This window comes from Solanum tuberosum, unplaced genomic scaffold, assembly GCF_000226075.1.
Source record: "Solanum tuberosum cultivar DM 1-3 516 R44 unplaced genomic scaffold, SolTub_3.0 scf00286, whole genome shotgun sequence".
Taxonomy (NCBI): Eukaryota; Viridiplantae; Streptophyta; class Magnoliopsida; order Solanales; family Solanaceae; genus Solanum; species Solanum tuberosum.
The window spans coordinates 594,798-606,428 of NW_006239210.1; the positions used below are offsets into that span (position 1 = coordinate 594,798).

Genomic DNA, 11,631 nt, shown 5'->3' on the forward strand with positions numbered 1-11,631 from the left:
TGTATGTAGAGGTGTGCGTTGGACAAGTATTTTGTAAATGAGCTTGACTCTTATTCTATGATGTCATTTTGAAATGATTTGCCCTTAGTCCCTATTTCCCGTTAATTAATGTTGAATGTACTTCCGCGACCGATGAAGTGTGATGACAAGTTTAAGAGGCTTGTTTGGGGTTCCTTCGGGTTCCTCATTCGCCATGTCACGTCTAGGCCCTAGGCTTGGGTCGTGACACCATGCATAAAAACCTTTAAAATATGCAAAAAGGGACATGTTAGTTGAATGCATGAGATTTACTAAGTTAATGCATTATTTTGAAGATAATGGAAAAACATAAGTCATAAGCATGTTCATTACATAGATCATCATATCACAGGAAAAACATACAATAAGTACCCTAAAAGCCTACTTGTGCAATGCATGAATAAGATCCCGTAATAGCACCCATGCTAAGTAAAGATTCTTGAGCAACCATAGTTCATAATTCATATCCTTGTTCATATTGTTGTCATAGTGGGAATAAGCCTTAACCGACATACACCATGTGAGCTTAACATGGAATATGGTGTTACCCACACCGAAAAGGGTTGTCCTACTTGCCTAAGGTAAGATCATCATTTGTTACCTTTAGGTGGATCCACTAGCTAAAAGACCTATGAAGGCGCATTGTTTATGGGATAAGGAGATTGTTACCAGAAACCCGGCCTTTCTCACGGGGGAGCTTCCATCTCAAGAGATTGCTTCTAGAACCCAGCCTTTCACACTGGCAGTTTCAATCTCATATTCAATATCCACTCAGTGCTAAGCGTTTATCCCCCGACTACTTATTAAGTCATTGCTTGTTTCATTAACATAGCTCATTAGATCATGCGTGAGAATAACCTTTCACCGTCCATGCCTACATATAACATTAGATTAAATTAGGTAAGGATAGCCTTTCCACCTTAGAATCATCATATTGTGAGAAAACCTTTCACACTATGTTCATTATGTGTTCATGAGAATAGCCTTTCAATCAACACAACGACATTATCATAATCATGGACACTTCACTCTCAAAGTGTTCTTTAAGCACATACATAACCTTCATAAATCATGCATAATATCATATCTTTCCTTTTCAAAGGTCAAAGGTCATATCAAATAAACACATCTAGAATTACTACATTAGACATGGATAATAACATAATTCAAATAGCTCAATTACTACAAGCATAATCTCATAATATCCTTCTTTCATCAATTCACCCACATCACGAGGTTATAAATTGGGAATATGGAGATTTAATGGATTCTTGGGGATTTCGACATAAAAACAATAATAGATTATCAAGTCAAGCATATTATAAAGTAATTAAATCATTAAAATCATTTTTTTAAGGAATCCATGACTTGGAGTCAAACCCTAGCTTTTTGGGGAATTACTAGTTTTTTTTTTTTTTAAAAAAAATGACCCCTTGGGTGGGGTCAGGGGCTTAGCAACACCCCAGGCCTTAACATAAATAAAACAAAATAAGTACAAGTAGGGGGACATAAAACCTTACCTCCGGTCCTATGTTGGTTCTTGGGTCGAATTTCCTACTAAAGATATTCAACTCATCCCCATGCTATAAAAAGGAAACCTAGTTCTAAGCACCTAAGGAGAGGACTCCTCTCAATACAAGGAAACTAGGAAAATATAAATAAGGGAGACTCTCCCGTTACAAACGAAAGAGAAAAATCCTATTCAAAAAAACTATACCTACTTCTAGACATAGTCAAGTTGAAAAGGGAGGGAAACCTTGATCAAGGTGGTTTCTTAATCCTTTTCAACTTCCTTCTTCTGAAATTGATCATACCCATCTTCTCCAATAAGTAGCTTCCTTTGACCGGAATAGGTAGTTGGTGGAGAGTGTAAAATAGTTGAGGAATATCTTTCTGGTGACTCAACTTGGCAAGAAAGTTAGCCGTGGTGTTGGCTTCTCTGTAGGTATGGAGGCATTGGAATGCTTCCATCTGTTGACTGAGGTTTTGTAGTTCCTGAACATACTGTTGTATCTTCCATGGAGGATTAATATTGAGATTTAGCCAGTGAGTGAGTAGTTCTGAGTCTACTTCTACCACAACCTTCCTGTAGCCATGTTGATAGCACCAGTTAAGACCAAATACAGCTGCTTGGACTTCTGCCTGGTTATTGGTGCCTGTACCAAGAGGTACTGTGAATGCAAAAATAACATCCCCTGCCTGGTCTCTAAGGATGCCTCCCCCACCTATCATGCCAGGATTCACTAATGCACTACCATCCGTGTTCAATTTACAGTAGTTTACCGGTGGTTTGCTCCAGATGACAGGGCTGACTCCTATTTCATGAGAGCATTGCTGGACATAGTTAAGAAGTTCCTGCCAAGAGCTAGGCCATTACAGATAGGGAAAGACAGTATTGATGAGGAGGGAGATGTCTTTAAAGATCATGAACTTGACTCTTGTGATGCTAGATTGTTTCCCTCCATATTTAGCTGAGTACCTGTTCTTCCAGAGGTTCCAGCTGATGATGATAGGTATTGCATAATACAGTAATTTCTGAACATCATTTCTATATTCCATGGTCCACCATCTCGCGATCAGATTCTTCAGGGGGATCATTTCCTGCCTAACACCAAACATATTTGAGTGAAATTTCCAAATGTGGTTAGCAAAGTGTCCTATGGCAAAGATGTGATCAATAGTGTCCCATCCCGACTTGATGCAGCAAGAACACCTTGCATGAGTTACTCCAAAAGCAGATGTTCTGTCATTCGTTGGGAGTTTCCCTCTCAAAGCTCTCCATAAAAAAAAGGAGACCTTGAAGGGAATGTGTCTATGCCAAATGTATTTGTGCAGCTTGCTTCTTGGTCTCTTGTTTCTGATACTCTCCCATGCAGAGGCACAAGTGAATTTTCCATTATCGGTAAGCTTCTATATTGGTTGGTCTGCAACTCCTTCTTGAAACTGAATCTGTACCTTCAAAAATTTTGGGATCAACAAGGGGGGTGCATGTTGTCTAACCATATTCTCGTTCCACCCTCAATTAAGAATGAATTGCGAGACCGTAGTGTTGTTAAGTCTAGTGCTTTTATTGGTATGATGAGCAAGAGGACCATCCCCTAGCCAATCATCCCACCAGAAGCTGCAGGTACCTGAGTGTATCTTCCAATTGATGTGCTCTTCTACCAGGGGTTTGTTTTGGCTCATATACTTCCAAACCAATGACTGACCCGTATCCCACTTCTTGGCGACTGGATTAGCTCTTTGGCAATACTTGGCCTTGATGAATTGTCCCCATAATGAGTGAGTACTTCTAAACTACCACCATTGTTTATACTGGAGAGAAGTGCATATATCCTTTAGGTGTCTTACTTCCAGACCACCTTCATCATAAGGAAAGGTGATGTTCTCCCAAGAAGCCCAATGATATTTTTTCTTATCTTTTTCCCTTCCCCAGAAGAAATCTGCAGTTAAACTTTTTATGTATTGAAGAGTGGTTTTGGGAGGGGAAATAGCAGCCATGGTGTGAATGGGAATGGACTGAAGAACATGTTTCACTAGAATTAATCTACCTCCAAAATTCAACAACCTAGCTTGTCACCCACTGATCCTTTTAGTCACCTTATCCACCAGCTGGGAGTAATAGATGATTCTCTGTCCTCCAATATACAAAGGACATCCCAGATAGTTAATGGGACTGTCCTTCTGTGTAAAACCAGTTTCCTCGTTAATCATATCAGTAATGTCTTGGGGAGAGTCCACAGGAATCATTAACTTCTGTTAATAAGTTGATTAGAGACTTGTTCATAAGTAGTCAGGGTCTTCATAATAAATTGAATATCAAGTCTCTTGCCAGAGGTAAATATAATAACATCATCTGCAAAGCTAAGATGGTTTATCTGAGGGCCTCTAGGTTCCATATGGAAACCTTGATAGTTCTGGTTCAAATAAATGTTGTTCAGCATCCTTGACAACACTTCAGCTCCTAAAATAAATAGGGCTAGTGACAAAGGGTCACCCTGTTTCAAACCTCTTGTAGAATGGAAAAATCCATGCATGGCTCCATTGATAATAACCGAGTACCAATTGTTGCTCATAATCCTCCATATCATATCAATGAAGAATTCACTAAAGCCCATTTTCCTCATGACCATACAAGTATAAGCCCAGGACACTCTATCATAGGCCTTGGCCATGTCAAGCTTTATCACTACATTATCCCCCTCCTTGGGCTTCTTGATGCCATGAATGATCTCCTGAGCCAGCATAATGTTTTCAGAAATGCTTCTACCTCTTACAAAGCCACTCTGATTTTCTAAAATACGGTTTGACAAGATAGGTGCAATTCTGATACTAAGGAGCTTGGAAATGATCTTATTTGAGAAATTGCTCAAGCTTATAGGCCTGAATCCAGACAGTTTGTTGGGATGATCAACCTTTGGAAGAAGAACCAAACAGGTATGAGTCATGTATTTAGGCATATTGTGACCACAGAAGAAGGCTAGCATTGCTCTGTAGAGGTCCTCTTTGAGGATGTCCCAACACACCTGGAAAATTTTTCCATTCGTACCATCCGGTCCTGCTGCTGAATTAGGATTCCTGGCAAAAACCACCAGTTTCACTTCTTCAATAGTAGGATCATCCTTTAGAGCCTGGTTTTGTTCATCAGTGATCAGTCTAGGTATGCATTGAAGGATCTCCTCATTGATGTTATCTTGGTGGCCTGTAAAAATATTTTGGAAGTGTTAACAGGGCAGCTCCAGCAATATTAACATCTCCCTGTATCCATTCTCCACTTTCATTACTGATCTGGTGGATGAATAACTTTCTCCTTCTTCCTCTCATAAGAGCATGAAAATATTTTGTATTGGCATCTCCTTCCCTGAACCACTGAAGTTGAGTCTTTTGTTTAAGAATAGCAGCCTCCATTTACAGAAATTTAATATACCCAACATTAACACAATGGAGCTTAGTTCTACTGTCTGCAGTATTATTATGTAATACATCTATCTCTGCATTTCTAACCTTCTCTTCGAACTCTTTAACTGTAGCAAATATGTCCCCATATTCTCTTTTAGACCAAGCACTGAGAGTGGAGACCATCCTCTTCATTTTTTGATGCAAGCACCACATAGGATCCCCTGTAACTTCCTTTTCCCAGCAGTTTTGGATAGTGCTCATGAAGTTTTCATTTTCCACCCAAAGATGTAGGAACTTGAAGTATTTGATAGTGTGCTCCTGTTTGTCAATCATTTCCAATAACAAAGGATTGTGATCAGACCCTACAGAGGGTAAATGTGTTATAATTATCTGAGGCATCTTTTCTAGCCAGTGATCATTAACTATAGCTCTATCAAGTCTCTTCCACACTCTTGCTTCTTCAGCCCTATTATTACACCAAGTGTATTGAGAACCACTGTATCCTAGATCAATAAGCCCACTAGCTTCAATCACACTGATGAATTCAAAGCTCTTGTTCATGTTGTAAGGTATTCCCCCCTTCTTTTCATCAATAGAAGTGATCACATTGAAATCACCCATTGTGCACCAAGGAATTTTCACAGTGGACAGGTGAATGAATCTTTCCCACAAAGTCCTTATGAGCACATCCTTACACTTAGCATACACAAAAGTGATCATGAATTTCTCAGGGTTCCCTGTGTGTTTGATCTCATAGGTCATTTGTTGGTCATCAGATTCTAAGATGGTACAGTTGTAGTCAATAGTAAAAAAAAACCAAATCTTACCATTTTGGTTAGAGAAGGCATTGTCCATATTGAGCTGAAATTTGTAGTTATTAAGATGGGAATTATCTGAAAAAGGTTCAAGAATTTCAATCATAGAGAGGTTATGAATTTTCTTGAGATTATGGACCCTTTCCAGTGATCCTTTGGTATTGATACTTCTAGTATTCCAACACATGGCTTTAATCATTAAAAACCTTTGCTTTTGGACCTAGTAATGGTTCTGCTTGAGTTAGCACATGTACTTATAGAGGCCTGTCTGGTTTGTTGCCTAACTTGTTTCCTCCCTCTAGGTGATAGACATTGTTGATCAGCAATAGCTTGGATTTCTGCTTGAGACTTACTCTGGAAAGTGGATCCAAAGGCCTTAATTAGGTGAGCAGTAGTCTCATCTTCCTCCTCTGCATTGAGAGACTAATTGTCTTCATCAAATTCATCTTCAGAGTTTAAGACATCATAATCTGATCTCTGGTTCTGATTCTGATTTCATGTAACCTTCTTACCCTGAAAATTCTTTTCATTGCTTTCAGCCTCTTGTTGTTGTTTTCTCTTCATAGCTTCCCTTGTTTTCTTACTTGGCTTGCCTTGTGATCTGTTGTTAGTGTGGTTTCCTGCACTCTCATTAATAGGAGAGACTTGAGATATATTAACCCTTGATACCTGTTGAATCTGAAAATTACCAGCACCCTTCAGCTTAGTACCAGACGCTTGAGTTTGAGACTGATCACCCTTTCCTGTTCCCTCAACACCTTTGTCCTTTTGTCTGTTTATTTGTGGGGTGTGCTGATTATTCTGTATAAGAGTAGTGGTAGCAGGAGCTCTAAAGTCTGTTCTATGGTCGAGGTGAATTTCCTCATGCAGAACATGAGGTAGACTCCCCCCTTTGGTAACCCCTTCCTGCAAGTTAAGGTTTAGGGTTTAGGGTTTTTTTAATCTTAAGGTTTTAGTTTATAGGGTTTATCTTGGTTTTTAGGGTTTCATCAGCAATTACAACATTCGCACTAGGCTCAGTAAAGGGGGGTTGGGATATGGGGAGAACTGAGTCAATACCTGGGATCTTGTTACTTGTGGTTGCAGCAGCCTGTTTCTCTTGCATATTTATATTGTTGTGAGGGTTTAATAAAGTTGGATCTATCTCTGACCCTTGTATTGAAAGAAGTTCTTGGCCTGCACTTTTGCTGTTGTGACCCTCCTCAGTATTGCCTTTGTCCTGCTGTTCCTGTAAATCTAGTATAATTGTTGGAGATCTTAAGGAAGTTGTTCTGATAGGCCAAGTTAGCTCTGTCATTGCCCTGTTGGAGCCTAGTAGTTCCTCCCGGTTGATTTATGTCCTTATGCTGCTCCATTTGGCCCTCCTTGGCTTTTTGAACCTGTTCCGACAATTCAACAATTCTACTGATTTGCTCATTTACCCCATTGTGTAAATGAGCATCAGCGTTTGTAGCATCAATTTGTGCATTGTTTTCCTTATTTAATTTACCTGACAGCACTTTTTTGCCTTTGGTTTGTTGCCCTGAACTTGTTTGTTCCTTACTTTGCTGATGATCATGGCCAGGTTCCTCAGTTGGTCTGTCCTGTGTTGATGAGTCCTGCAATGCACAAGGAAAGGAAATTGGAGTTATGCTCAGTGAATTACCTGCAACCCCAAATGAAAAATTTGAAGATTGAGCTTCTTCAGATAGGTTTGCTGAAGCCTGTTTCATTGCGATCTGATCGATTGCCTGTTGTTCAGGTAAGTTCATTTGCTGCATTGAATTCTTTTCCTCTTGCATTGTTTTTGTTGATGTTGAAACAATTGCTCCCACATGAACATTATGTCCTACAGATGCAACTGGGAATGAGTCATTTTGTTCCACTTCCTGCTCTCTTTGACTGGTTCCTTATTCATATTCAACATTACTTCAGCAGGTTGAATTGAATGGTTATTGTTGGTGTTTCCTTCATCCAAATTGCTTGAAATCTCTGATGGATGAATGTCCATTGGAGGGGATAAGTTTCTTTTCCCAGCCTTTGCGTATATTCCGACGACATGAATTTGATTTTCGCCGAAATTCTCACCGGCGACGATTCCACCATCCATTTTGCTTGAAATTTCTGGGATTTATCATGAGGGGAGTACTCCCGAGGGGAGTACTCCCCAGTGACTGAATCTGCTCGAATTTGGCTAGAGGTAGCTCGAATTTGAGGGCGCATTTCTGGCGACGAGTTCGCTATTCTCGCAGAAATCGCCTCTCGATTTCTGGCGATTGGAACGGTGGAATCACTTGGTTGTTTGCTATGTTGTAGATCGAGATTAGTAGATTCCATATTTCCAATCCCTTTTCCTCGAATCAAAGTGTTATCTCCTGTGGAAATGAATTCTCGCGTGCCTTCTAACTCTTTAACCGAAATCGCAGTATTGATCGCATCTGTGTTTTGCAATTTCGTGGAGTTATGGGATGAATTAGAGAGAGTGGCTAACTGGGTTTTGTTGCTATCATTCAGGCGCCCCTGTTGCAATTCGTCCGGCGGTCTGGGGAGCTCCGGCGGCGTCTCACGCGCCATTCCGGCTGTGCGCGTAGAAGCTGAAGTTAAAACCTTCAACGGCTATTTTTGGAAGCGCTTTTTTCAGAAAGAGGGACTTCACGGATGAAGACTATCCATGGATAAAGGACTACCATACTGATTTCACGTATCATGACACTTTTTCCAGTACTAAGTGCCAACGATCGTTAGTCACTAATATAACCCAACTAAGTGAGTTGGGGTCGAATCCCACAGGGAGTGGTATGTGCTTAAGATTCAAGAGCTAAGTACAAATATGTTCAAGTCAATCATAGGTAAAAGCATTCACGAATAAAAGAATAGTTCGAATTAAAGGATGACACAAGTGTCAAATATGGGGGTTTTGATTGTAATTATCAACTACAACATTGAATAACACGAAGGAACAAGTAAAGAGATAGGTTCTTTGGATGTGATCGGATTATAGGCTAAGGTAGAAAAATTTGTAAATGCAAATGATAGTAAATAACTGTAAATCAGTGAATAAGCTAGACTTTAGTGAGGATAAACTTTATCTCGAACAATTTACCCCAAATCAAATTGGTTTCTCTCGAACACATATAAATAGCAATTAAGAACAGCCTACGCTTTAGTCCATTCACTCTCTCGAGCTGAATGTGTGGAAAATGGTTTAGGATTTACTCCCTCGAGTTGAACCCATGACAACTCAATACCGACAGACCATCAAATCAGTAATATTGGTTTTAAAACCTCTATCTCGAGCAAGCCAAAAACACGAAGGTGGAGTTGCATTTGTTACTACAACCCTTTAAATAAGACCACAATTATTGATTGAAACCACTTTTAAACTATCAATTAACAATACCTAGCAGCTGAATCAGCCCAAAATCACACCCCAAGAATTGGAGTTTTAGCCAGACATCATAAAAAGATAGAAATCGTTACCAAATTGTGTCTCCATCAACTGGGTAAGATTAATTTCGTCTTTACAATGGTTAAGGTTGAAGAATCTCAAAGACCCACTTCCAATTTCTCAAAAATGGAAATCTTCAAAGCTAAGGAAAATATTTTCTCCAAACTCTCAAATGAAAACTTGATTCGAAATAAAACTGATACAAAATGAAAATTGATTCTAAACAAAGAATTTAAAAATATATTTAGAGTCGCCAAAAATTGTGCTGCGAAGGACAATTACGCGCAATAAGTCGGGATCACCGATCCACTTGGCGATCCGCCCTTTGGTCAGTTCCATCACCATTTGTCTTTGGCCTTCTGCATTTTCAAGTTTTGTAACTTTGGGCGATCTAAACACTGCATCACGAAACCGTTTGGCAACACGTCGACTGTCTTTTCTATCACAGACTTGTTTTTCTCCTTCAGGGCTTGGCACACTGGAACTTTAGGCGAGATCATGGCCATTCGGCCACTCGCTCAATGGGTTAGGTGATCATCAGGCCTTTTCTTCTTCATTCTTTCAACTGCCTTGTTCCTTTTTGCTCATTAGTGTCCATGCTTTCTTCCTCAATCCAAATACCTGAAAGATCAAAGATTTACATCAGTTTATTGGCACAAAATATGCATTTGAGGACACTAAATCTATTAAAATAATGCCCTAAATGAGTCCAAATCGTGGAGTCATCAACACCCCAAACGTAAATTTTTGCTTTTCCTCAGGTAAAACTGAAGTTCAGCACCTCAAAAATGATGTCTCAAACAGTGCTACACAAGACTCAATCATGAATGCACAAAAAAGACTCAACTTACTCATGGAAAGATCAATTGTGCACTCAAAGATTCAAGTTGTGACTCACCATTACCAAAGAATCTCAAGCTCACAATACTTGCTTCAAATGCAAGTTCAAGCTCAACAAAGGTGTTCAAATGCCCTCACACAAAGGACGATTCCATATCCACACACAATGGTTCAACAATTTAAAGCTCTGAAATCAAATGCAACACTCACACTCACAAAGATAAACACAATGCATGATTTCACCAATAGGTTTTCCCTTATTTTCCAACGACCAATTGTTTCAGCTCACTCAAAATCAACAAGGTCTTTTCAAGGCTTGTAACGGGGCTGAGTGTAAAGGTATGGTCATTTAGGTTCACTGGCTTCTATCCTCACGAAATGTGGTGTGAACAACACTTTCATTACTTATTTTCATCATTTTCATTTATGCTCATAGGTCACCCCATTATTCACCTTCCATGGACTGTTGGACACCCCATTTCTTTTTGCATTTTCACAGTTTTTTCCACAACTTTTTAATTCTTTTTCATTTTTTTCTTCTTTTTCTCTTTTTTTTTTATATGGAGGGGTTCCATCCTTCTAAAAACCATGGGTCAAATTCACCACACCCCCAACTTAAGCTTTTGGCCTAAGTTGGTTATTCACACAAACCACAAATCGAGATCAGCTGTCTCATCAACTCGAATATCATCTCCGGTGGTAGCCAGAGGCATGCCTGCTCAACTGGCACATTAGGGATCTCCACTGTCCCAAAGATCATAGACATATTGGTGGACTTCAGCTCATCCACATCTCTCCTCAGCGCAGCAATGACGGCCTTTTGAGACGTCACCTTCTCGGTGGCCCATTGCCCATGCTCACACACCGCTATCCTAGCTGCAAGGGGATTAATAGTAGCACTCAATGGTGTCACAGCATAAGCCTGTGCTGTCTGAATCATGTCCAGGATGGAGGCTTCAAGCTTGGCAGCACGAAGCTCGATAGAATGGGCTAGCTTCCCCATCCAGAGTAGTGCAGCATGGGTAAGCGGGGACGGGAAACAACAACAACAACAGCTCTGGGAGACAACGTACTAGTAGAGGAACTAGGGGTGTCACAAGGAGCAGTAATAGAAGTACCTGAAGGCCCAAGGGCCGGAGTAGGCAAAGGTGACTCTGCAGGTAATGTTTGAGGCTCAACAACCGGGGATGTATCCACTAGGGATGCATTCTTCTTCTCCGTATGATCCTTTAAATAATCCGCCTCGATCCTCCGAATGTCGGTAGAGGATGTGGGAATCACTTCCACATCCTTCATTGCTTCTCTAGGAACCCTAGCCCATCTACATTGCTCGGTGATCAACAACAGAAAGGGGAGAGAATTCTTGCGCTGCTTGGCCCTTATGACCATCTCTTGTTCCATAATCATCCCTAAATTGAGCCTCGTGTCATCAATGATACAACCCAGATAGGCTGCCTTGGCAAGGCGGAGAATTGACTCATTCTGGGATGGCATTATAGTACTGCTGATGAAGCCAAACCAGAATCTCGCAGCTACATTCAAGTCTTTCTTTTCTATTGGAGCACCTACCTCCAACCACTTCGGAGTGTCATCTGATATCAGTAGGGCTAACCACTTCTTCATTTATCCATC

The 11,631-nt window shown here is 40.3% G+C and overlaps 1 protein-coding gene across 1 annotated transcript; it reads right to left on the minus strand.

Moving 5' to 3' along the window:
* Positions 1-1,779: 1,779 nt before the first annotated feature.
* Positions 1,780-4,926, minus strand: LOC107062952 (uncharacterized). The gene is made up of 6 exons (XM_015314254.1): positions 4,803-4,926; positions 3,870-4,720; positions 3,619-3,774; positions 3,370-3,537; positions 2,498-2,518; positions 1,780-2,373 (listed from the first exon to the last, which is right to left on the minus strand). The coding sequence occupies exons 1-6, from the start codon at positions 4,924-4,926 to the stop codon at positions 1,780-1,782; spliced, it is 1,914 nt and encodes a 637-aa protein (XP_015169740.1).
* Between the last annotated feature and the right edge of the window lie 6,705 nt (positions 4,927-11,631).